This window comes from Solea senegalensis, linkage group LG1 (genome assembly GCF_019176455.1).
Source record: "Solea senegalensis isolate Sse05_10M linkage group LG1, IFAPA_SoseM_1, whole genome shotgun sequence".
NCBI classification, from domain to species: domain Eukaryota; kingdom Metazoa; phylum Chordata; class Actinopteri; order Pleuronectiformes; family Soleidae; genus Solea; species Solea senegalensis.
In genome coordinates this window covers 1010465-1037464 of record NC_058021.1, presented here as the reverse complement: position 1 = coordinate 1037464, position 27000 = coordinate 1010465, and the positions used below count along the sequence as shown (strand labels likewise).

The 27000-nt window shown below is 45.8% G+C and overlaps 2 protein-coding genes across 9 annotated transcripts in view; both read right to left on the bottom strand.

Moving 5' to 3' along the window:
- Positions 1 to 1369, bottom strand: part of LOC122772306 (E3 ubiquitin-protein ligase HECW1) — a 50324-nt gene extending 48955 nt beyond the window's left edge. For all 5 annotated transcript variants that reach the window (XM_044030252.1, XM_044030270.1, XM_044030243.1 and 2 more), the window contains exon 1: positions 1241 to 1369. Coding sequence is in view for 3 of the 5 variants with exons in the window: in XM_044030243.1 (XP_043886178.1) it covers positions 1241 to 1270 (30 nt within the window). In the remaining 2 variants the exon portion in view is untranslated. The remainder of the gene's footprint in view (positions 1 to 1240) is intronic.
- A 1769-nt stretch (positions 1370 to 3138) lies between these two features.
- LOC122772127 (piezo-type mechanosensitive ion channel component 2) lies at positions 3139 to 26476 on the bottom strand. Of its 4 annotated transcripts, none has more exons than XM_044029831.1 (53): positions 26261 to 26476; positions 25566 to 25655; positions 24593 to 24700; positions 24466 to 24508; positions 24035 to 24155; positions 23577 to 23781; positions 23261 to 23474; positions 22543 to 22690; positions 22191 to 22464; positions 21670 to 22043; positions 21270 to 21599; positions 21036 to 21184; positions 20873 to 20951; positions 20252 to 20346; positions 19894 to 20075; positions 19667 to 19824; positions 19391 to 19567; positions 19197 to 19310; positions 18619 to 18819; positions 18302 to 18506; positions 18117 to 18218; positions 17859 to 18036; positions 17689 to 17775; positions 17459 to 17615; positions 17203 to 17299; positions 16948 to 17113; positions 16788 to 16877; positions 16576 to 16667; positions 16437 to 16502; positions 16239 to 16357; positions 11426 to 11645; positions 11255 to 11299; positions 11008 to 11174; positions 10481 to 10926; positions 10182 to 10403; positions 10011 to 10112; positions 9574 to 9730; positions 9311 to 9493; positions 8502 to 8673; positions 8322 to 8421; positions 8033 to 8180; positions 7716 to 7803; positions 7469 to 7595; positions 7219 to 7377; positions 6813 to 6960; positions 6462 to 6650; positions 6295 to 6387; positions 6056 to 6222; positions 5864 to 5980; positions 5670 to 5749; positions 5345 to 5558; positions 5128 to 5269; positions 3139 to 4409 (listed from the first exon to the last, which is right to left on the bottom strand). In XM_044029831.1, exons 1-53 carry the CDS (start codon positions 26322 to 26324, stop codon positions 4308 to 4310), a joined length of 8073 nt encoding a protein of 2690 aa, XP_043885766.1. In that variant the 5' UTR covers positions 26325 to 26476; the 3' UTR covers positions 3139 to 4307. The 4 variants fall into 4 exon arrangements, with proteins under 4 accessions (XP_043885766.1, XP_043885784.1, XP_043885775.1 ...); XM_044029849.1 differs by having other exon boundaries at positions 11255 to 11296; positions 26261 to 26453; XM_044029840.1 differs by having other exon boundaries at positions 23577 to 23778; positions 26261 to 26453.
- Positions 26477 to 27000: the final 524 nt, after the last annotated feature.

The following is a 27000-nucleotide window of genomic DNA, read 5'->3' as shown; positions in this document are numbered from 1 at the left end:
GTGAATGCGTCTGATCTGATCGATACAACCTCCTGCTTTTTTCTGAATTCTGAAAAATGTCCAGTAATTTTAACATGGAAAAAAGCTCTTGTTTACAGAAATGAAACATTTTGAGAACCCCACTTTTAACGCTCTCCATTCATTTACAACGGGGGAAAATTAAATATTACAAACATTACAAATAGAAAAATGTTGAATGTAACTTACATTTACACTTACAAAACTACTCTGTGTTCAGGACCTATTAAATCAACAGTTGTTTATCAGTAGATTAACTTCAATTTTTAATTATTAATGCATCAACAAGACATTTGTAAGCTATCCCTTTCAATTTTGAGGGTGCGACGGGGGGCCCCTACCTGGGGACCTCCTGTGAAACGCCTGTGCCAGGAACCAGATACAAAAAAACTTGCACTTTGCTGATTTTGACTGTAGGTCATTAACCTCATGCAACTTTATGTTTAAAACGAGCATTTTCACAATTTAATTAAAAAATGTTTTAAACCCTAATATTATATTTGAAAGACATTATCTAAAAAGTCAGAGACATGTTTGATTAATGAATTCTTTTCACGCATGCATTTTAAATCATCTTAAGTAAAATGCTGAGTCATTTTATTCTGTTGTCTGTTCTGGGGAAAAACTAAAGGAAGAAGAGCCATGTGTCATGTGTTGCTCCAGGATTTAAGAGGATTTTGTGGAATCCCCACACAAAGAGGGGAAGAGAGAAGCCTTTTCCTGATTCTGTGAGGGGCCCTGACACCACGCTGTCAACACATCACACCGAGCCCCGTTTGGAAAATGAATTCATTTAATGGTGCATGGCTCACTGGAAAGATATGGTCTTTGTGCATGAAACGTGGATCATTCTCTCTAAAACACTTGTATCCACTCGTTCATTCAGCACACGCTAAACAGCAACAAAAACACAACATTTCGTTTTTTATATTTAGAGATATAATTCCAGAATTTTGGCATAATTTTAGGCCTGCTGTTTTATTTTGCTGCATTACAAATAATATTTGTGATTTTGTCTTATTGTGTGCTTTCAGTGATTCAGACCACGGACTCACACGAGAGCTTGGGCAGAGAGTGACACATCAGTCCGCTACAGAAGAGCTGCAGGGCCGCCGCCGCCGCCGCCGCTGCTGCTGCTGGAGCCTCATCATCCTCCTCGTCCTCATCATCATCACATCACCTCGCGTTACACAGCAACAATGGAGGCAGAAGACGGTCTTACCTGGGATAAAAGAACCTGCCGATGGATCATTCTCCAACAGTGACGAGGTGAAGAGGACACGACGAGCGGCTACATCCCAGTGAGCTCCATTTTAGACGTAAAGAAAAAAGAGGAGGAACAAAAACAAACGACCGAAGGAGAGAGAGAGAGAGAGTGTCACATCCTCTCCTCCTTCCATGGACCACAGTAAAGGTAGACAAAATGAAATACGACCGTTTCCGGTTAGAACCAAAACCCTCCACTAAAATAGCAACAGTAAATATTGATTTGGTAAAACACTTTTTTTTGTTCATAAAATTCTTCAACAACGATGAGATAAACACCACAGTTTAAATGGCGGTGTTTGTATTTTTCAACAAATTTGCCAACTGCAACGGAAATTGTGCTTTAATTTTGAAGGGTTGACCGGAAACAGCTGGGTTGTCTGAGTGCAATTTGACAGACTGGGGTACCACACAGGTCTGCAGCCAATCAGAGAGCGCGCTCGTCTCCTCTTCCAAACTCCGCCCCCTTGACCAAACGACGCGGGCGTGAACCATGGAGATATGAATACATGAACACGTCAATCACGCACGCTGTCATTCATCCATCCACGGCTCTTGTTAGTTTAAAAAAACAATATATATAGGGTTATATATGTATATATACAGTATATATACATATATAACCCTAACCCACCATATTATATATATATGTATATATATATATGTGTGTGTGTCAGTGTTTCCTAACCCTGGTCGTCAGGCAACTCCAACACACCTGCTTCAGATGCTGTTCATCTGAAGCAGGTGTGTTGGAGCAGGACAGAGTTCCCTGAGGACCAGGGTTGGGAAACACTGATATATGTATATGTATATGTATTAGTGGTGGGACTCGATTAAAAAATTAACCTAATTAATTAGAGGCTTTGTACTTAATTAATCGCATATCAATATTTGACACGAGAAGCAACATTTTTCAATTTAAATGGCTTTTTTATTGAGAATTTGAAAACTAAAATTTCTGCCCACGGAACCCAGCAACAGCTTCTCACTGATTTCCATTTCTCTCGTGTTGTGTCCTGTGTGTCAGTATTACGGCCGGGAACTCGTGCAATGAGCAACGTTCTGCGCTGTTTGGAGTGCAATTAAATGCGTTTTTTTTTTTTCTGTAATTAATTAATCAGAATTAACGTGATAAAGTCCCAGCTCTAATATGTACACACATTACATGTCATTTAGCAGACGCTTTTATCCAATGCGACTTACAACGGAATCGAGTACAATCAGCCAGGGGTGGAATCGAACTTGCGACCATTGCAACCATGTGTCCACAGTGTTCATCTCTTATTCTCTTACACTGTATATGTGACACCTGAATGCTGCCAGCACTCCTTCAACCAGCGGTTTAACCGATGTAACAGACCACCACTAAGCAGCTTTACAATGATCAAAATCATTTTCTATGTTCCTGTAATGGTTTATACAACAGTATGAGGAAGCTCTTTCACCAAAATGATGTTTTTAATGGTAAAATATAATTATTATTGTTATCCATGAATTTTCAAATTAACTGATTTCCCAAAAGAAATTGAATAGTTATGGTTGATTTTCAGTTTCTGAATTTTTGAAGGTGAATTCAGTTTATTTGCCAAATAAATAACAATAACATTTGAAGTTGGGCTGGTCATGAGTGGAGGTGGAGCCAATCTCCCAGCTGACAGCTCACTGCTGCAGTCAATTCAGAGTTAATTTTATCACGTCTTTGGACTGTGGGAGGAACCTGGAGAACCCTCGGCTCAAACACAGATGGAACAGGTGACCAATCTCACCTGGATCTGATCTGATGACCGTCTTGCTGTGAGGCAGCTGTGTCAGCCATCACACCACCGTGTAGCTCACATTGCAGTATTTCACAGATTATGTCACAGATTATTTTTAATTTTCAAAATGATGCAAATACATTAAATTATGACTAAACAGATTAAAACCACAGCTTCACTAGTGATGTGATTCATACTCTGACTCCGCCTCCTCTATGATAACAGCCCAACATGACAGAAAGTGACTGTGGTCAAACACTCCATTTCTTCCTCTGGTCAGTTTATGACCTCACAATCATTTTGATCAATAAATCACAATAAAGTTCAGCTTTTACTGTCACACCTTTGTTTTGTTTCCAGTCTGGGTTCTGACTCTGGGCTGGGTCAGGGATCTGATTCTGTGTTTCTTTCTTATTGGGTTAACAGTTTTGACTTTACCAACACATATCATGAGTGCACTTCCTGTCTCTGTCACTAGGAGGCAGTGTGGACTTAATCTGCTGATTCCAGTGTTACATTCCTTTGTGACCGATCAGGCGGCCATTTTCAGTTCTTCCCCTGTGATTGATTCATGAGTCTGTTGATCCTGAGAAATTCTATAGATTCATTTCATTGATTAACACAAACACTGAGCTAATGTAGCGCTAACACTGAGCTAATGTTGTGCTAACACTGAACTAATGTAGCACTAACACTGAGCTAATTTAGCACTCATTGGTTGTTGGTGTCAGTTGACATCTGTGTTGCTCTACTGCCTCCTCCTGGGCTCCTCGTGTATTACCAATCTAAGTACAGGTTAAACATGAAGAAAACAAGTGAGTAAAGCTGTATGCAAGTCATTGAAAAGGTCCTGGAACAGGTCCTGAAAAATGACTGCAACACCAATCACATACTTTCAGACGATCATTATTTTCCACAGCATTTGGACAAATGTGAATTTCCAGGAGTTTAAAAGTCACATTAAATAATTCCAGGTTTTCCAGGGTGTGATACTTCCCTGCAATAATCATTAATCAATAATACTGTAATACTTCAACAGTCTATGAAGTGACTCTGTCCTGAGATCCATTTAGGTTTCTTAAGCTTCACATCAACCAGGTAACGTTCCACTGATGTTCCAGATGATTCCAGGAATCCTTCTGTAACATTTCCTGAAATCTTGAGATGAAGAACAGATGGTTTCTCTGTTCTTTACGGTGCTGTTTAAAGAACATGGGGAGAATAATCTCTGAAGATTAAAAATTGAGGATCGTTGAAGGAACCACTTCAGCGTCGAGTCCATTTGATCAGAGTCTCTGGAGATCGATACAGAAAGATGAGTTTGGCGTAAAGCTCCTCCTCCAACTCCAGCTCACCTGTCTCTCTCACCTGAAACAGGTCACATGTCAGACATTCAGATTACAGCATTACAAATGCCCAGATTATTACAGCCTGAATCTGATGAACAAAAGTAGTAGTATGAGCCACCACCCAGAATAAGTAGAAACCAGTAATCAGATTACAGAGACAGTCTTTAACAGTGATGCTGTAATCAGATTACAGAGATAGTCTTTGAAGGTGATGCTGTAATCAGATTACAGAGATAGTTTTTGACAGTGATGCTGTAATCAGATTACAGAGACAGTTTTTGACAGTGATGCTGTAATCAGATTACAGAGACAATCTTTGAAGTTGATGCCGTAATCAGATTACAGAGATAGTTTTTGACGGTGATGCTGTAATCAGATTACAGAGATAGCTTTTTGACAATGATGCTGTAATCAGATTACAGAGATAGTTTTTGACAGTGATGCTGTAATTAGATTACAGAGATAGTTTTTGACGGTGATGCTGTAATCAGATTACAGAGATAGCTTTTTGACAGTGATGCTGTAATCAGATTACAGAGATAGTCTTTGACAGTGATGCTGTAATCAGATTACAGAGGTAGCTTTTTGACAGTAATGATGTAATCAGATTACAGAGACAGTCTGAAGGTGATGCTGTAATCAGATTACAGAGATCGTTTTTGACAGTGATGCTGTAATCAGATTACAGAGACAGTCTTTGACAGTGATGTTGTAATCAGATTAAAGGTTAAAGTTACCAGGAAGATGTCGGTGCACAGTTTGAGGATGCGGTCCACACACGGAAGCTCCTCAAACATGATGGAGTGACTGATCCCGCTGAAGAATTCTCGGACAAACTTCCCGATCACCAGAACCACGGACGCGTACAGACCCATGATGCTGAGACGGGTAATCAGATTAAAGTCAGTGAAAAGTCCTCTGTAGACATGATAAAGTCATGATGTCACTGCTCACCCATATCCAGCCAGAAAGCCCAGACTCGGAGGACTGACTTTGTCACTGAACACAAAGAGCTGAAGCCCCGCCTCCCTGTTGTCATTCAGTGAAGCTCTGCCCTGCAGTGGCACCAGGCCGACAGTCGGTTGGTCAACGATCCACCACTCACGAATCTCTCTGGTCTGATTGGTGGATCTCTCCAGAGCCAGCAGGATGTCCTTGTAGCTGTCGTCTGAACAGAGAAGACACGTGATTGGATGAGAGGAGGTGTACTGTAAATGAACACATGAATGTAAAGTGATGTCACTGTAAATGAACACATGAATGTAAAGTGATGTCACACCATGGTAAAGCGGCTCGATGGGTTTGGCGTTGGAGTCACTCGGAGCTCGGAGGAAACACGGAAACACTTCCTGTATTACCCTGCAGACAAAAACACGCCATAATGTCATCGCTTCACTGTGATGTCATCTGTGATGTCATCACTTCAAATTGGTTACATGTGGGCTAATGGTAGGCCACGCCCACTGTGCTCACACAGGAAGTGTCCTGGTCCCATTCAGCAGCTCGATCAGCTCCAGGCGGGTCTGGTTGTCCAGGTAGGTCACATGTTTACCTGACGCAAGCTCCGCCTTCGCCCCCAGACTCAGGTTCCTGTTCAACATAAACACATTTGAACTCTGAAATCTGGACACTTGGTCAAAGATGTGATGAGCAAGTGAATGTAACCTCTGCACGGTCCAGGACACGGTCAGGGGAAAGTGGTCCAGGTGCAGAACCTGACTCAGGTAATGTCTGCTCGGAGGACTGATGGTCCACAGAGAGTTGCTGCTGCCCTGCAACTCTGCCACCGTCACGTCCTCATGTGTGTATGCCTCCAGAAACTGCAAAGCACTCTGGGAAAACACAGGCAGCGGCGTCAGTGCAGGACGTGACTGATCACAGAGTGAGAACAGGTCACAACTTACAGGTGTGTAACTGTACGAGTTCACCAAGCTGCTGAATTCGGTCTCTGTCAGATCTCTGAGCTGGTTCTGCTGCGCACTCATCGTGAAGATGGGCTGTAAACAATGACATCATCATCAACTGCAGCAATGACATCATCATCATCATCGTCGTCATCATGGTAACTGACCTGGAAGCCTCCCAGTGTGATGGTCACAGAAACATCGAGCGGTCGGTTGACGACACCAGCGACAGATTTGATGAGCGACATGAAGAGAAGTGGGAACCACACGATACAAATTAACAAGAGGACGATGAGACCGCCCATTCCATACTTGACCACACGCTTCTTCTTCTGACCACGAGGCTGAGGGTACCGCTGTGGACACACACACACGTGTCAACAAAGGTCAACACACACGCACACATCAACACACAGATGCACACAGACACACATCAACACAGGTCAACACACAGACACACACATCAACACACAGACACACACACGTGAACACAGGTCAACACACAGACACACACACACCTTCTCTGACTCTCTCCAGCACTTTAAGACAAAGCAGTGAGCATAAACGTCCTCAACACAGATCCATGAGGACAGAGACAGTGTTGTGTCCGTCCAAACCCAGTCCATGACCGCTCTGAGCTCAGTGAGGAAGGGGACCAGACGGAAGCTGCAGAGACACACACACACACACAGACAGACACAGAAAGACAGACAGACAGAACATTATTCCATCACTCTCTTTGTGTTGACCTCGTCTCTGGGTAGAAAAAGTGTGTAAACATATATTCTGCTGAACGTCCACCAGGGGGCGACTACAAGGAAATTGATTACATCATCAGAAACAAGAGTTTATTATGTTTCACACCAGTGATGTCATAGTGGGAGGGGACAGTGTGTGGTGCTGGACTCAGCTGGACTCACTTACCCCTGGAACAGGAACAGGTTGAGGTAGTTGTAACTCTTTGTCAGGAAGTTTCCCAAGACTCGTGTTGGATACCCAGACCTGATCTGGTATGCTGACAGTCCAAAGTAAATGCACTTGACAAAATACCAGAGCTGAGCCACCAAGTTCTGATTGAAGCGCCTGGACACACACACACACACATACATGTCAGGAGGTCGTGATGTCAGGAGGTCATGATGTCTAGAGGTCATGATGTCAGGAGGTCAGTTACCTCTCAGTGACGGTTGGCAGGATGAAGAACATCCAGAAGTGAATCCCAAAAACCAGAATCACCTGGAAAACCAACTTCCCCAAAACTGTTTTCCTCAAATACAGAGCACGGTCTATCACCATGGTACCTGCAGACAGACAGGTCAGCAGTGAGACAGGCAGACAGACAGGTCAGCAGTGAGAAAGACAGACAGACAGGTCAGCAGTGAGGCAGGCAGACAGACAGGTCAGCAGACAGACAGACGTACCAAACTGGATGAGGACCATGACTAAAAAAGCTTCAGGAACTTGATCTTCTGACAGAGACGACGTGATGTCAGCAGCTGCTGAGTGTTTCTACAACAACACACAAACACAAACATAAACAACACACAAACATAATCACACTAACATAAACAACACAAACATAAACACACAAAAACAAACATGAACAACACACAAACATAAACAACACACAAACATAAACAACACAAACATAAACAACACACACAAACAACACACTAACATAAACAACACAAACAAACATAAACACACACACACACAGATGAATAGAGCACAAACTCACTCCAAACGCCCAGAAACCAAAGACGATGATGATGAAATCTACGGTGTCGGCGAGAAACATGAGGACGTACACGTCTGTGACCGCGCTGTATTCTGGCTGAACCAGAGCTCTGAAGAACACACACACTGGACGGTACACAGACACACACCTGACACACACACACACACAGTTCCATGTGTTTATAGGCAATAGTTGTGTTGCCATAGTAACAAACATCGCTTACTGATCCCACCTTTGATAGTATTGATAGTTAGATAGCTCCGCCCACTCCAGGTGAGCATGAACTTACCTGTTGACAGAGAAATGTTTGGTTCTGATGGAAAGTTCTCTGAGTTTCTGCAGCAGGAGGTCAAAGGTCGTGGTCACCTGAGGCTGAGAGCTGACGCTACCTGAGGACACAAGCCCCGCCCACCTGAGCTCAGAAAAAAACAAGAATTCAAATGATCTCCTGAAGTGTGTTTGATTCTACCTGCAGGAGAGCGCAGCTGGGTGGAGCTAGAGCGCGTTCTTCTCCTGCCTCGTCGTCGCAGTGCGTTGGCCACGCCCACAGGTGACGTACAGTCAGTGGAGGTCTCTGGGTCATCATGGTGACTAAAAGTGTCCGTCTCCATGAGAACAGTTTGGTCCCAGAGTCCATGGCACTGTGGAAGAAGAAGGAGGAAGAGGAGGAGCAGGAAGAGGAGGAGTAAGAGGAGCAGGAGTATAATGTTTTTATTTACTGTTACACACTAAAATCAAGAGTAAATAACAAACAACGATCAGCTGTTCACACACTTCATCACAACATCCACACAGGAATGAGGCAGAGAAGGCTGTCAGTCAAAAACTGGCTCCGCCTTTCAGACACTTCGTCCAATCATCATGCAGAAGCCCAGCGTCCGTGCCCCGCTACTACAGTCAGAGAAGCTGAGCTTTCATTTGTCCAATCGGCATCAAGCTCTCATGGTGTTCTCATCATGTTCTCATGGTGTTCTCAACACGTTCTCATGGTGTTCTCATCACGTTCTCATGGTGTTCTCATCGTGTTTTTGTCGTGTTCCAATCATCTTCTCGTGTTCTTGAGCATGTTTATAAATGTAAATACAACACAGAACTTTGTAGAGCAGGCAGAGCTTTATTTACTGTCTTTGAGAAATCAACACCAGTTTAGAACTAACACTAACACTTTAGCATTTTGTAACATTACCTTTAGCATAGCTAGGTGGTAGAACAGACAGACAGACGACTTTATTAATCTTTAATAACTTAGCGTTACATTTAGCGTAGCTGTAGCATTACCTTTAGCGTTGCTCGGTGGTAGAATAGCACCAGCAGCTGTAGAAGGTCATACAGAACGTAACCTTCTTTCTTCTCCACTCCCAGAATGTTCGGGGGATGGAACGGTTTGGAACGGTCCACCTCCAGTTTTTGATTAAATGGAAAGAAACCAAACTGGAAGAAATACTTGATGACGATAGTGACCTGGCAATAGAAAATCAATCATCTTTATTGATCAGTACTATTTCTACACAGGTATGGATCATAAATAAAGGAGAGCTGACCTCGGTGTAGATGATGGCCGTCATCCAGAAGGTTTTACTGGGTCGAGGGACGGACAACATGGCCCACAGAAACACCAGAACAGGGAGTACCAGCGTGAGACAACTGGCTGATACCATGTGGTTCAACACAATGACCAGGTAACACACTGTCTCTGACCTGCACATGAGGAGGAGGAGCTTCAGGCTCTGAATTCAATCTGGTCATAAAAGTCACAACTTACACAAGTTGAAACGTGACAGTGTGGTCTCATGTCACGGTCACCTGACCTCACCTGACCTGACAGTCACCTGACCTGAAAGTCGACTGACCTGATACATGGTCACCTGACCTGATACATGGTCACCTGGCCTGATACATGGTCACCTGACCTGACACATGGTCACCTGACCTGACAGTCACCTGACCTGACAGTGGTGGTCACCTGTCAGGTGTTTACCTGGCTGCCAGGATGTTCCAGAGGGCGTAGCACAGCTGCAGCAGCTGTGGTTGGTTGTCATAGAAACAGTCGGAAGCCTCCAGCTCGTCATTATAGAATGTTCTGAAACACAGAGAAATGATGTGAAGAGGTCATGAATTGTGACTGACTTTGATAACTCACCTGTCCTACCTGTTCCTCAGCAGCTCACTGGCCGTTAGCTCCTGAGTGCGAGGCACCAGTAGACAGGAAGTGGTGGCTGAGTCAGACAGGAAGTCACAGATCTCCCCCCTCCTCTCCCTCTCTCCATCCTCAGCCTGAAGATCCAGTCCAAGAGCAGTGCTGTAAGAAGGGGGGAGGATGAGGGAGGAGGTGGAGGAGGCAGCGGTGTGTGCTTGGTTCTTGTCTTCACCACTGGAAAAACAAAAAAGAAGAGACATGTGTCAATTCGTCCTCACATCAGATGATTCTGTTGATACTGGAGGACGAACCTTTGTGTCTCACTCCACTCCTCTTCCTCTGATGAAGACGAGTCCACCCAGTCCATCCGAGACAGTTTAGGTCGTGGTCTTTGGCTGGTTTTAGTGATGATATGTTCAGGTGCGGGTTCTGCTGAGTCTTGTGGTTGATAAGGACTTGTTGGTCCCGGTCCTGGTTCTATGTTTGAACCACATACACAGTCTCGTTCTACCGTCGCCTCCAGTGCCGGTTCAGAGTCTGGTTCACCTGGATCATCTCCTCTTGGTCCTTTCTCTTGACCGTTTTCAATATGTGAATCTGCCAGACCACCTGCTCCTGGGTCTAGTTCTTCATCTGTATCAGGACTCACTCCCTCTTCATGTGTCACATCCCTGCAGTCCAGACCGGACTCTCTGGACGCCTTCATCATCTGCTCCTGGTAGTAAACATTGATGGCCTCTCTGCTCGGTAAATGACCCTGATCACATGACCACAGAGGACAACAGTGAAGCGGATCAAACCTCTTTGGTTTGGTTCACACCTGTGAGGACACTTTTACCTGTTTAGCCTGGTGTGTTAGCATGCAGTGCTCAATTCTCAGGACGGTGGAGATGTCGATGTGTTCCTGACAAAGACCACGGAGCCACGTGGTCAGAGAGTCCAGCAGAGCCGACAGCAGAACCCAGCAGAACCGCAGTGTGTTGGAGAACCGGTGAAGAGCTGTCTCTGAAACATCACCATCATCCTCATCATCATCCTCACCACCATCATTACCATCTCAAGTGAGTCAGTGTGACTCCTCCTACCTGTTCCCTCCTCCTCCTCCTCCATCACCTCTATGACACCACCTGCTGGACAAACACAGCAGATCAAAGTATTTTGGAGATGATTCACATCTTCATCACATGATGATTAAAGATCAAACTCAAACTACATTATTATTCAAAACTGTAATTATATCCTGTCCTCCTCCTAACCTCCTCTGTCTTCGTCCTCACATCCTCTGTCCTTGTCCTCTTGTCTTCTGTCCTCATCCTCACCTCCTCTGTCCTCGTCCTCACGTCCTCTGTCCTCGTCCTCACGTCCTCTGTCCTCATTCTTCCTCCCAACAGAAGATGTCTTCTCGCGTTGTTTCCTCTGGCTGTGACGCGCTCTCATGGCTGTTCTGGAGTCTGTGATCCAGGCGTGATAAACAAACTGGAAACACGGGGAAGAAGAAGAAGAAGAAGAAAACTTTAGGAAAACAATTTTCCAAACCAACAATTCATTAATAATAATCAATAATCAATTCACTCACTCACACACACACTTAAAAATGAAGCTGCATTGACCCATCCTCCACCACTGAACACAGGACCAGGTTCCAGGTCAGTGCTCTATCTTGAGCCTGGCTGAGACTAGGGCCTTCAGACAGAGCACCGGCTCCGTCCAGCTCACACCTGGTTCTTGCAGCTCTTCCAGATTGGGGGCTTAGCAGACGCCAACAAGAAGTTGATAAGATCCATTGTCCGTCTTATTTTAACAGTGTATCTCAACCCAAAAATATGCACCCACCTGTGCAAAAACTTCAACAAGTCTGCCAAACGAGGACATGAAACCACTAAGTGTTCTAGAGTCTCTCTCTGCCCACAAAAGGGATATCTCTCCCCATTTGGAGCGTAGCCATTAATAAAAACAAAATGAAAGCCTTGAATCTTGGCTATAACTGTGAGGATTCTCCCCTTCACAACCTCTGTGAAACTCAAAGCATTTACATTTAAAGATGGAGAGAATAAAACAGTGACTCCTGCGCTGATGCTAGAGCCGTGACTGAGCACATTTGTCTCATTCACACTATCACTGTGTGTTTCTTGAAGGAAAACTACATCAAGTTTCTTCTGGTTTATTATGTCAGATATTAAAGCTCTCTTCTGTGCGTTTCTGCCCCCATTGATGTCTAAAGAAGCCACTTTTAAACTGTGCATAGAAGATGGAGAGAGTGAAAGAGGCTAAACGACTGTACTCTGAGAAGCTCCAACACCAATTCTCAGCCAACGACTCTGCGTCTGTCTGTAAAGGGCTTAGGCAGATCACCAACTACAAGCCTCAAGCCCCCAACTCCTTTAACGACCAACTCCTAGCGAACGACCTGAACGAGTTCTACTGCCGCTTTGAAAGACAGAGGGACAGTCCTGCAACCATCCCCCACAACACCTCCCAACACCCCCAGCTCCAGTGTTTCACCTCCACCTCCCCCACCTCAGCAGGGGCCTGGGCATCTCCACCAATGCCCACCTTAAAGGTACCCCCCTCCACCTCCCCACCCACCTCAGTGTTGACTCTTTCCATCCACGAGAGGGACGTCAACAAACTCTTCAGGAAACAGAATCCCAGGAAAGCAGCTGGTCCGGATTCTGTCTCCCCATCCAGCTTGAAGCACTGCGCTGATCAGCTGTCTCCAGTGTTCACAGACATTTTCAACACTTCATTGGAGACATGTCACGTGCCAGCCTGCTTCAAGACCTTGAAAATAATCCCTGTTCCTAAAAAGCCAAGGACCACAGGACTTAATGACTACAGACCCGTCGCCCTGACCTCTGTGGTTATGAAGTCCTTTGAGAGTCTTGTGCTTTCACACCTGAAAGCCATCACCAACCCACTCCTGGACCCACTGCAGTTTGCCTACAGAGCCAACAGGTCTGTAGACGATGCAATTAATCTGGCCCTCCACCACATCCTCCAGCACCTGGACTCTGCAGGAACCTACGCCAGGATCCTGTTTGTGGATTTCAGCTCTGCCTTCAACACCATCATCCCGGCTCTAGGAGAAGCTCTCCCAGCTGAGCGTGCCTGACTCCATCTGCAGGTGGATCACTGACTTCCTGTCTGACAGGAAGCAGCATGTGAAGCTGGGAAAACAAGACTCCGACTCACAGGTCATCAGCACCGGATCCCCCCAGGGCTGCGTTCTTTCTCCTCTGCTCTTCTCCCTGTACACAAACAGCTGCACCTCCAGTCACCAGTCCGTCAAGCTCCTGAAGTTCGCGGACGACACCACCCTCATCGGACTCATCTCTGATGGTGACGAGTCCGCCTACAGGTGGGAGGTTGACCAGCTGGTCACTTGGTGCAACCGAAACAACCTAGAGCTCAACGCTCTAAAGACAGTGGAGATGGTCGTGGACTTCAGGAAGAACTCAGCCTCACCTGCACCCATCAACCTCTGTGACTCCACAATTGACACTGTGGATTCCTTTCGCTTCCTGGGAACTATCATCACCCAGGACCTCAAGTGGGAGCTGAACATCAGCTCTCTCATCAAAAAGCCCAGCAGAGGATGTACTTCCTGCGGCAGCTGAAGAAATTCAACCTGCCAAAGACAATGATGGTGCACTTCTACTCCTCCATCATTGAGTCCATCCTCACCTCCTCCATCACCATCTGGTACGCTGCTGCCACGGCCAAGGACGAGGGCAGACTGCAGCGTGTCATTCGGTCTGCAGAGAAGGTGATTGGCTGCAGTCTTCCATCTCTCCAGGACCTGTTCGCCTCCAGAACTCTGAGGCGTGCAGGAAAGATTATGGCTGATCCCTCCCCCCCCGGACAGAAACCTTTTGAGTCACTCCCCTCTGGCAGGAGGCTGCGGTCCATCAGGACCAGAACCTCACGCCACAAGAACAGAACCCCCCGACACTCTGACTCCTCACACTCCTCCTCTGCCTCTACATGTCACATATTATCATTACATCCTTTTTATGCGTCACATTAACGTCATTACTGTGAACTTTTGCACCTGGTGAATATTTCACTGTTATTTCACTGTTACTCACTTACTGCCCAGCTGTACTGCTCTTTACTGCTCTTCTGTAGTGCTCTTTTTCATCTTTTTTTTTAAAAAAACAAAACATTTATATACTGTGTATATATACATATACTGTTTCACTTAACTTTTTAAAAAAAATGTGTATGCTTGTTATGCACCAATGACACCAGAACAAATTCCTTGTATGTGCAAAACATACTTAGCAATAAAGCTCTTCTGATTCTGATTCTATTTTCTTAGACCTTCATTTTCTTCGCTATTTCCATAGAGTTATACCTGAATCCTTCCTAACTGTTGTGATGTACTTCTTTAAACGGAAGCGTTTCTTTTCATCAAGTAGATCAAAACCAACGACTTTGTAAAGTGTTTACTGTTTCAATGAATTTTTTTCATCAGGAAAATATTCAAACACACTAGCTGACTATGATTCCCCCTCACAGTTCTTCTCTCCCTCCTTCTCATCACCTACCAGCCACGCCCTCTTTATCAGCCATGCCCTCCTCATCAGCCACGCCCTCCTCATCAGCTCAAATCCACTCACCTGTTCACAGCAGCTGCCCCTGATCACTATTCAGCCCACCATATTTGGTCCTCTCCACCGCACAGTCACTGTCAGATTGTTCTATGTCATTTGCACTGGTCTCTCCAGTGGTTCTTGGACTGATTCCCGGGTTTCAACCCTGCCTGTCCCCGACCTGTCTGTTCTGTTTCTGTTACGGGGATTGACCCAGCCTTCCGCCCCTGACTACGGATTCTGCCTGCTCCCCGCCTGTCTTCAGTCTGCTTGCTGTGACGTAACAGCTCAGCCTTCAGTCCATTTCCTGCTACCTCCTCAGTGTGTTTGGTGCGTCAGCCACAGGGTTCACCGACTGCCCCCCATGAAGCAAGTTTATCTGATTGTCGTCTGTCCTTTGAAAAGGTGAAGAATAAAAGACATTACCAACTGTCTGTCTGCCTATGTGTGTTGCATTTGGGTCCTCCCCTGACCCGTTACAAGTAAAAGTCAACACCATCAGATATAGTGTCAGTCATGAGACACAGTCTGTATCCACACTGTTAATGCTTAAGTCATCTTTGACCAGCTCAGTCATTTTCTGACTTTCAGCAGCCAACGCCACCTCCTGTCCTGCTCCCACACAGACCCCAGCCATGGAGCCCAACATCACGAGACCCGCTGCCGCGGAACCAGCGGGCTCCTCAGGCGCGACCTGTGGAGCCAGCAGGAACCGTTGCCTGAGCAGGAGATGATCCGCTTATGTCCAACATCTCCACACTCAAAACACTTCAAGCTTCCAGAACTGACAAACACCATATAATAACTGTTTAACACAGAAAGAAACATCAAGTGATTGAGTCGGCGAGTCTAAAAACATCAGCACTTGTCTTCTGAAAGACTGAACATGCCTCAGTTTAAGGTCTTTACAACCTAAACCCGCCAATCAAAACCCACTGGCAAACTTACCGAACCACCTCAGCTCTTTCTCCAGCGCCTCATTGGAGATAAACGGAGGAACTCTGGAAACCGTGATCCGTGTAGAAGGAACCACCAACAGAGACACCTGTAGATATTTCTTGCTGAGCACGAGGCCACTCTCCACGAGTTTAGCTACAGCGCTTTCTTCTTTCAGAAACACAACCACCACTTTATTCATGCGGGAAGCAGAGCTGATGTTCCCGTGTCCAACCTGATCTCCCACTGCCAACAACACCTGTTCCCCCGTCACAGGAGACAGAGGAACTTCATGCTTCAGCCGTGAATACACGGGAAAACACTAAACTACAAACAACTAACACACAATAATAAAAATGACCATACAACACGCAACAATGAGAAAATAAAGACATTTGTGTTTATATATATACATATATATATAAATATAAGAGTTTTTAGCTCTCCTTGCTGCTCTTCTCACAACCACACACCACGTGAAGTAGAAGATGAAGAAGACGTCACTGTTAGGACAAGATTGAAATCTCTGAGGACTCACCTGGAAGGCGGACTTCTCAGGAGGCTCCTCCTTCTCCCTTTTGTCCTCCTCCTTCTTCTCGTCCTCCTCGTCTTCCTCACTGTCTGTCTCAAACAGGTAGTAGTCTCCGCTCCTCACCACTGCAGAGACATGGAGTGATGACATCATTGTAACACAGGGCTGTGATTGGTGGACATGATGATGTCATAGGTCACTCACTCGAGGTGTGGTTAACCCACGGTCTCCACCATCGCTTCTGTTGCTGACTCTTCCTTGGCTCTTGATCTGAAATTAGACATTTTAAACAAACAGCTGGGTGTGCTGGTCCGTAACTATGACAACACTTCTGTTTCCTCACCATCATAGCCGCCCACACTGTCCTGGTTTAAACTCAACATTTTCTCTTTTCCTCTGCGGAACTTCTGCTGTCGAGACTTTATTCTCTCCATCCTGAAACCAGCACAGGTCATAGGTCAGATCAGGTTTGAGAACCAGGACCAGGACCTGATTCATTTCAGTAGAGCAGTGGTCCTGATCCTAGTCTGGACATAAACCGTGTCCATGTCTTACTGTCTCTTCAGCAGATCCATGGACGTCTTCTCTACTTCCAGTCTTGCTCTGACAGCTTTCACAGTGGAAGCCTCAAAGAGCTCCGCCCCCCTGCAACACACACACCATTAACACAGCTGTGTCTGTGTGTATCTGTGTGTGTGTGTGTGTGTGTGTGTACCTGGAGGCCAGCAGTTGTGTGTTCCTCAGGTCCAGAACCACATACAGGAAGTAGTGACTCCTGAAAACTCTGCGCTGTAACAACAGGAAACAGAAACAGACGCCGTCCCAGATGATACCGGCCTCGTCGCTCGGCAACTCACACTGTTTACTGCTCTGCTGCTCCGCTGAGAGACAGACAGAGAGACAGACAGACAGGTGTAGAAACAGGCAGGCAGACAGACAGACAGACAGACAGATAGACAGTTTTACTCACGCTTGGTGTATCCTTTGATGGTACAGGCCAGACTGAAGAGCTGGATTAACCAACAGTGATTCAACACAAGAGATTTAATGAAACCACAGGCCAGGATCTACCGAGACAAACAGACGGACGGACAGACAGAGACAGACAGAGGGACACACAGACAGCTGTGTCAGAGAAAAGTCTTCAGCTAACAGGTGAAACACCTGAGGCGGTTTATCTGTGTGAAGATGAAGATGAAGATGAAGATGATGAAGAAGCTTCTCACCGAAAGAATGTTCTTCATGGTGATGACAAACACGTTGTAGCCAATCAGACAGTCCCAGTAAACCAGAATGGATTTTACTGGTTTCAGCAGCAAGTCTCCGCCCACCAACAGGAAGTAGAAACAGGCCACCAGGTAACCCATGCAGAAGACACTGATCCTGAGGGACAGGTGTTTTTTAAAAAAAAAAAATCTATATGTTCATTCAACTACCTGTAGCTCCGCCCACTCACCTGGTGGTCCCTGTGATGAAGATGACGGTGAGTACAAACCAGAACATGTAGCTGAAAATGATGACCTTCATCATGTCCAGGTAAGACCTGAAGGGACAGGGAGACAGACAGGTGGACAGGGAGACAGACAGGGGGACAGAGAGACAGACAGGTGGACAGGTGGGGCTTACCGGCACAGCATGAAATCAGGGACCGTGTTGAGACGCAGTTGTCTGATGACATCACAGATCTGAGCGTCGTCTTCGTCCGACTCGCTGTTGTCTCCTGCGAGGACTTGTACTGTCGGCTGAAGCTCTTCCTCAAACACCTGCAGCTGCAGCGACGCCCCCAACAGGAGCAGGAAGTCATCTGACGGCAAACAAACAAACACACGTCTGTTTACTGCTGTCGTCGAGTGATATCTGACGATGATGATGATGATGTCGTACAGAGGAGGAAGAGGGGGTTTGGTGGAGTCAGGTGATCGGGGAGAAAAAGCCATTTGACCACGTTAGAGTCCATGTGAGAGGACGGAGGTCTCCATGGATAATCTGAAAATAAAGCACATTCAACACAATTTTAAATATCTCATTCTCAGATTATTGAGTAACATAATCTCAGAATATATTTGTACCTTTACAGGCCGCAGGAGGGAATCCCATACACAGCAGGTACTGCAAACACAGCAGCCCGGATAGGAAGTAGCAGTATTTTGGCCACACTGCAGCAATGCTCCTCCTCCTGCGATGTGATAGGACAGTGATGAGGCCGAGGGCGTGGCCCACGGCAAACAGATCCATCCGCTGACCAATCACATTAACCGCCAACAGGAAACAAGTCTGAAGGAGAGGTTGACAAGGTTTTAGACTCAGTCCAGAGTGCTAGTCCAGAGCTCCAGACTCCAGTCCAGCGCTCCAGTCCAAAACCCCAATCCAGAACTCAAGAACTCACCTCCAGTCCAAACTTGTAGAAGAAGTAGTTGAGGAAGTATTTGACACAGCTGAGCACGTTGTTATCCAGATGTTGTCTGGTTATGTACTGAAACAGCGTTCTGGTGGGGGGCAGGACTTTGTTATGGCGGAGGCGGTAAAGCTCCTGGTGTCTGTAAACGGTCACTTCAAACGCTAACAACGCTAGCATCATCAGGTTGTGCTGTAAAGACAAAGACACGTGTCTTCATTATCAAAGACAAGAGGACAAACATGTCACAATGTGTCTTCATTATCAGAGACAAGAGGACAAACGCGTCACAAAGTGTCTTCATTATCAGAGACGAGAGGACAAATGCGTCACAATGTGCCTTCATTATCAGAGACAAGAGGACAATCACACGACAATGTGTCTTCATTATCAGAGATAAGAGGACAAACGCGCGACAATGTGTCTTCATTATCAGAGACAAGAGGAAAAACATGCAACAATGTGTCTTGATTATCAGATACAAGAGGACAAACACACGACCATGTGTCTTCATTATCAGAGACAAAAGGACAAACACATGACCATGTGTCTTCATTATCATCACTCACTCTCAGGTAGTCGAGCAGTTTTCCATCCGTCTTTCGAAGCCCCACCCACTGGGCGGGGTCAACAGGACCAGAGTATAAAACAGAGGTAGATAGATCGATGCTGGAGTTGTCTGGCTATAGAGAAATAGACAGGTTAAACACAGACGGGCAGACAGACAGACAGACAGACAGACAGACAGACAGTACTATGTTACCATGCTGCAGTTGGACGAGTATTTGATTGGCTGAACGACGTTGAGTTGGTACAACATCTTACAGACGGTCACCACACACGTCCACACTGTACACACTCCTGACAGCAGGGGGCGCCACGGCCTGCAGGGCAGAGCCACGCCCACACAGAACACAAACAGCAGGTTAAAGACACACACCTGAAGAGAGAGAGACACAGAGGGAGAGAGAGGCGGGTTCTAACTCACACCTGCAGAGAGAGAGACAGACAGAACAGACAAAGACAGACAGACTCAGACCTCCTTCACAGAAACCCAGATGATGTAGCAGGACACAATCTTCATGATGTGTAATTCCAGAAACCACCACAGGAGGCACTGTAGGCGCTGCAAGGAGAAGAGGAGGCGCAGGAACAACACAGCGAGACGATCTACCACCAACCTCCAAGACACCAGCACTGAGGACGAGACACCGTGAGTCCATGTCTTGTGTCAACCTCAACATCAGCTGCGTAGAATGTGTTTACCTGCACTGTGGTCAAACAGGGTTTCCCTGTCAAATCCACAGTGGAAGTCCTCCTCCTCCTCACACTCATCTTCTGTCTCCACCTCTGTCTCCATCTGGTCTTTTCTCTTCTCTTCCTCCAAGAGGAGCTGTGGAGCTCCGCACACTGACAGGTCAACCAGGCTGCCATCAGAGTGGACCAACCTACAGCGAGACCGGTGAGAGAGAGAGAGACAGGTGTGAGAGTGTGTGTGAGAGAAAGACAGGTGAGAGTGAGACAGGTGTGTACAGGATCAGCAGCAATTACAGAGGTCTGGTAAATCTGGTTAGAAATGAAGAAGATGAACCTACAGCTAACTAGTAAATATAGGAGGGTTTACCTGGTGATGGTGCTGTTGTGTGTGTCCACCACTGTCTTCAGGTCAGTCAGCTGTAAGAAGGACTCATGAAAGTAGTGAAGGTGGACGATACACACCTGAAGATCAAAGACAACAACACCTACGGATCAATGACAACACCTGCAGATCAAAGACAACACCTACAGATTAATGACAACACCTGCATATCAAAGACAACACCTGCAGATCAAAAACAACAACACCTACATATAAATGACAACACCTACAGATCAATGACAACACCTACAGATCAGAGACAACACCTGTAGATAAAAGACAACACCTGCAGATCAAAGACAACACCTGCAGATCAAACAACTCTGCAGATCAAAGACAACAACACCTGCAGATCAGAAGCAACAACACCTGCAGATCAGAGACATCACCTGCAGATCATAGACAACAACACCTGCAGATCAAAGACATCACCCAAGGATCAAAGCCAACAACTGCAGATCAAAGACAACAATGCCTGTAGATCTATGACAACACCTGTAGATCAAAGACAACACCTGTAGATCACATACGACACCTGAGCTCAAAGACAACACCTACAGATCAAAGTGTGTATGTCTGTGTGTTTGCGTGTGTGAGTTTGTGTACCAGTAAGAACGCAGCAGGAATAAAGATCCTGGTGAAAAGTCCTGAGACCGAGAACTTCTCCAAACCAATGTCCTCCAACCTGGAAAGACAAAGTCGCACATGAACCAACCAATAACATCAGTCTCATTATAATCTAATCTGATTAAAGTGTTGATCAGATTACCTGTGAGTACTGAGTCCAGTGTAGTAACTCCAGGTATGAGGGGATGAAGGAAACTGAAAAGTGTAGACCAGGATCAGAACCAGCATGGAGTAAACCACCACAGCTACCCAGAATCCTCTGAGCAAGGCTCGCCAGCGCTCGTAGTTCAGCTGCACAGACAGACAAACAGACAGACATACAGGTGAACAGGTGTATGTGAGCAGAACCTCTGGTACCTGCAGCACTGCAGTTTACCTGGTAGAGGGCGACGCAGCACAGGAACATAACCATGTAGATGACTTTATAAAGAACTATTTTTCCTTCAAAACTGACGAAGAAGAACATTGTTCCACAGACGTAGATCCAGTATTTAATGAACATTCTGGTTACCACGGCAACCAGAGCCTCCATTTGGACTCCTCCTCCAGATCCGCCCCCCATGAGTAGAACCTCCTCATATGATACCTCCTTGGTCTCAGTCTCCACATGGACTGTGATGGTGGAAAGCTGTGTCTCTGTCGCTCTGTCTTTCTTCTCAGTCATGGTTTGACGCAGCAGCAGCCAGAAGGTCACGAGACACAAGAGCTGCAACAGCAGCAGGTCATCAGTAAATAATCACATTACATCAGTGCTATGATTGCAGTTGGACTTTTACCTTGGAGACAAGCTCCCTGCAGGGGGCGTCTTTTTTTGGAAACAGTCCTGGGACTTCCTGAATCGGGGGGAAGCTGTAGACGTACTGCAGGATGACCAACAGGTTGCCATAGGCAACCAACCAGGGTGATGACATCAGCGTGTAGCGTCGACGCTCTCGCATCATCCAGAGAACACATGACCACAGCAGCAGGACGCAGGTGAGCCAGGACACGTATGTGATTGACCATGCCATCATGGCTATCAGAGCACAGATGTAACTCTGTTTGAGGAGGAAACTGAACGCTATGGAGGCAGCGCTGACCACACCGTCACCTGCCTCTGCCCCGCCCTCCTCCCACTCATCTCCTTCAAATAGACAGGTCTCCAGCGTGTCTGAAACATGATGTCAAATGATGTCACATGGTGTCACATGATGTCACATGATGTCACATGATGTCTCATGGTGTCACATGGTGTCACATGGATGCTGACCTAGCTCCTCTGAGCCACCAAAGACTGGGATTCAAACCATACACTCACCTGATTGGCTGAGAGAGTAGTGGGGCGTGGAGTTAACATCCAGTCCCAAAGCAGTACTCTGTGTAGGTGGGGCAAAAGAGCCAGAGGGGCTGTCATTGGTTGATGACATCTCTCCGCACTCTGGACTGTTGTGAGCCCTCCTCCACATCTCTCTCCGCCTCTCTGCTGTGATGTCACCCCTGACCTCAGCACTCAGGTTACTGGTGGAGGTGATGATGTCACTGCTACCCCCAACTGCTGACTCCACCCTCTCTACACCACCGCCATCAATGAGCTGAAAAACATGTAAGCGTCAGCCAATAAGAGGAGCTTACATGACACCCTGACAGGAGAATAAAGACCTGGTCCTCACCTGGTTCCTCCTCAGACTGGCCACTATGTGGAGCAGCAGCAGCAGCAGCAGAGGACTGCTGAAGTGAAACCAGCTGAGCTCAGTGTTCATCTGCAGCTTCCAGGGGGCAGTGCAGTCCACAACCACCACAGGCACCAGACCAAACACACTGTAACCAATCATCAATCATCAGTCACTGATCATCAGTCATCAATCATGAGTCAATGATCATCAATCATCAATCAACAATCAACAATCATTAATCAACAATCATCAATCATCAATCATCAGTCATCAATCATCAATCGTTAGTCATCGATCATCAGGCATCGATCATCAATCAACAGTCATAAATCATCAGTCAACAATCAACAATCATCAATCAATCATCAATCAACAATCAACAATCATCAATCAGCAATCAGCAATCAGCAATAACAATAACAATAACAGTCATCAATCATCAATCATCAGTCATCAGTCATCAATCAACAGTTATCGATCAACAATCATCAGTCATTACTCAACAATAATCAGGCATCAATCAACAATCAACAGTCGTCAATCATCAATCAACAATCAACAATCATCAGTCATCAGTCATCAGTCATCAATCAACAATCAACAATCAACAATCAACAATCAACAATCAACAATCATCAATCATCAATCAACAATCATCATATCCACGACATAGGAAACCACATTTTATCAATAATCACATCAGGAGCAGTGTTACCTGGCTGAGGTGTGGTCAGGAGGCCACACCTCCTGCATTGAAGGCAGCTGGTAGCAGTAGAGAAGCAGGAAGTGGGCAGAGGAATAGACCATTGACATCACTGACACACACCTGAAGAGGAAAGGTGGGACTTGTCCTGACCATGCCCACCATGTACACAACACCTGGAAACAGAGCAGGTAGGGGAGGGAGGAGAGGGAGGGAAACATGATACCTGGAAGGGGTGGGGATGGGTTGGGGCACAAAGGGAACTTTTAGTTAAACATCTGGTTGCTATGGTGACCTGTGAGTGTTTTCTCCAGGTTGCTATGGTGACCTGTGAGTCCCAGTAGAGCTGTCATCAGGATTTTCCCTCCAGTCGTCGTCATGTTTCCCACAAAGTGTCTGGTTTTACAAATCAGTGACTCCAGTTCAACCAGAAATCTGTTCCTGCTGCCTTCCTCCTCTGACCCCTCCTCCTCTGGCCCCTCCTCCTCTCTGAGCACAGAGTCAAACTCCTCTTCCTCCTGCTGCTGCTGCTGAAAACACAAGGAGCAGTTCATTAGAGTTTGTCTGGTTTCATGTTAACAGACAAACGAATATTAAATAGATTAAACCTGAAACCTAATCATTATAGTGTGTGTGTGTGTGTGTCATAACAAGGTTACAGTTATTAATCGCTGACTGAGTTACAAGCTAATAGAAAGTTAACCTTGTTTAGAGACTAGAGGGGAAGACTTAACAAGGTTACACCTGCTTCATGTGTGTGTGTGTGTGCGTGTGTGTGTCTTCTACCTGTGTGTGTGTGTCACCATGTAACCTGACAGTCAGTCTCCAGGTCACCAGACTAACTATCAACACACCAACATCTGGAAGCACCTGTCTCACTGCAGAACCTGCATCACTTCCTGTTAGACTGAAAGAGAGACGGACAGAGAGAGTCAGAGAGACAGAGAAATCTTTTTAAAGGGATAGTTCAGGGTTTAGTTGTGTGTGTGTTTGAGTCTAATGTAAAGACTTTGGTGCCTGTGTGTGTGTGCAGAGCCATGTTGAACAGACAGGGAGACTACTGTCTAACCCCCCCATACACACACACAGATCAGATGTCCTGTTTCCTGTGACTCTGTGTCACTTCCTGGGTTAGGGTTATGTTTACTGTAGTAAGGACCATGACTCCGCCTCCTCAGCACACTTACCCACAATGTACCTCTACATGTCATTCTTACCTGACCAGGCCGAGCTGAGCAAGGGACTTCTGCCACGATGTACCTGCAGACAGACAGACAGACAGACAGGTGAGCAGTCAGACAGACAGACAGACAGACAGACAGGTGAGCAGACAGACAGACTTACAATTGTTCTCAGGCTGCAGTGTTACCGTGGTAACCTGGAAGAAGGACTGTAGTAGGAGGAAGAGGAAGCTGGAGACACAGACAGCCATCACACAGCGACTGGTGTTTCCTGAGACAGCAACAACATGACTTTAAACGCAGGTCAAGTGAATGTAAGCGCAGGTCATGTGATGTCCTCCCTGTGTGTGTGTGTGTGTTATGGACTCTAAATTGACTGTGAGTGTGAGAGTGGACAGTTGTGTGTCTCTGTGATGGACAGGTAACCTGTGTGACCCCGCCTCTCTCTCAGCTGGGATTAGCACCAGCCAATGGAGGATAGTTTAAGTGAAGATGACCAGGTTAGTTAGTTATCTGTGATTTTTCCTGGGATTTGAACTAGCAACCCTCCAGTTACAAGCCCAGTTCCTGGCCATGGGCTGCCTGATCATGTGACCATGTGACCTCACAAAGATGACACACTGTGGGACCTAACTGTGAGTGTGTGTGTCACATATCCTGTCCCTGAGGGGCATCCTCATTGTCTCTGTTTCCTCAGGAAATGAACATCCTACTGTGTGTGTGTAAGTGTGTCCAGGTATTACTAATGTTGTGGGGACCTAAACCTGTTTCCACAGTCACATAATGGGGACTTGTATTCCTTGTTTGGGACAAAAATCAAGTCCCCATAACGTAAATGACTACATTTTAAGGTGAAGATATGTTTTATGGTTAGGATTAGGATTAGGCCAGTAGTAATTGTGGTTAAGGTTAGAGTAAACCTCCAGGAAATGAATGTAAGTCAATGCAATGTCCCCTCAAGTCATGAATGTGTTTCTGTGTAGCAGGTCTGGTCTGGTTTCATTGTGTCAGAATGACATCATCACTATGTAACATAATTATTATGATTTCATCAGTGAAACATGTGACAATGAATTAATCCATGTGATCAGTATTCATACCTGTGTTGGGGGCGGGGGCAAATACAGTATTCATACCTGTGTTGGGGGCGGGGTCAGAAAGCAGCGGCACCAGCAGCAGCAGAAGTACATAGACCAGAGAGAATCCATTGTACCGCAACACACATGCTGTGAACACATGAAGACTGTGATGAACACATGAAGACTGTGTCACTGGTGTGCAACCTTTGAATTCTTCCCTGTAACAGACACATGGTTCCACTTCTTCAGGTCACATCTGGTTTTTAGAGAGAGTGCGTGTGTGTGTGTGTGTGTGTGTGGTTAGCAGTGTCAACACACACACACACACACACACACCTCCCCCTCTGTGGAATGTGAGGCACTTTAAAGGGAAATTTCAGCTAAATGTTAAAGTCAGTCCTGGACAGTTTAGATTAGAATAAAGTTCAGATCAGATCAGTTCAGATCAGATCAGATCAGCTCAGATCAGATCAGATCAGATCAGTTCAGTTCAGTTCAGTTCAGATCAGATCAGATCAGATCAGATCAAATCAGTTCAGTTCAGTTCAGATCAGATCAGATCAGTTCAGATCAGATCAGATCAGATCAGATCAGATCTCATTCAAAACAACAATCACTCAAGACCAGACAACATCTGGTCCTGGTCTGAAGCCCACAACACTCACTGTGACTCAGGACTATGCGTGTGCTTCAGTTCTGGTCTGAAGACTGTGGACCACAACACACTAGTCTGGTTCTGGTTCTGGTCTTACCTGCAGTCAGAGTAAGGGGCAGTAGGACCCTGAGGACCAGACCTGCAGCCACTTCTGATGACATCCTTTATAGATCCAGATCTAAACCCAGTCCTGGTTCTGGATCCACTTCAACCTCAGAGCTCCACGTGTCTTCATGGTGAAAAAAAGCAAAGAATTTATTTACATGTTTTCTGTCCATGAACTTTTCTCCTCCTCCTCCTCCTCCTCCTCCTTCTTCTCCTCCTTCTTCTTCTCCTTATTTTTCTGCTTCTTCTCCTCCTCCTTTCTTCTTCTCCTCTTTTCTTCTGTTCTCTTTCTCTTTCTTCTTCTTCTCCTTTAGTAGTTATCCAGTAGAACGTAAAAGTATCACTCTTCTTCTCTTGTTCCTTTTTTTTCTACGCAGAAAAACACCCTCGTTCTGGAACTCCTCTCTCTCTCCCTCTCTCTCTCTAAACTCCGCCCACCACGTGAGTGACGGCTGCTTCAGCCAATCAGAGGACACGTTAATGTTTCAAACTTCTGAAAACTAATCAATGTTTTCTTTGTTCAGTTTGTAACATTATTTTGACTATTTGCACATCTTCATTCATTCTTATTTCATTCATTATTTATCACTTGATGTTTTCTAAATCAATAATGATGATTAACATTTGTTTATTCTTTATTTTTAATCTTAAATAGATTAATATTATAATCACTGTGTAATTGCAGTTGCAACCTCTGGCCTTTAGGGGGCGCCACAGTAGCAACTCATTTAT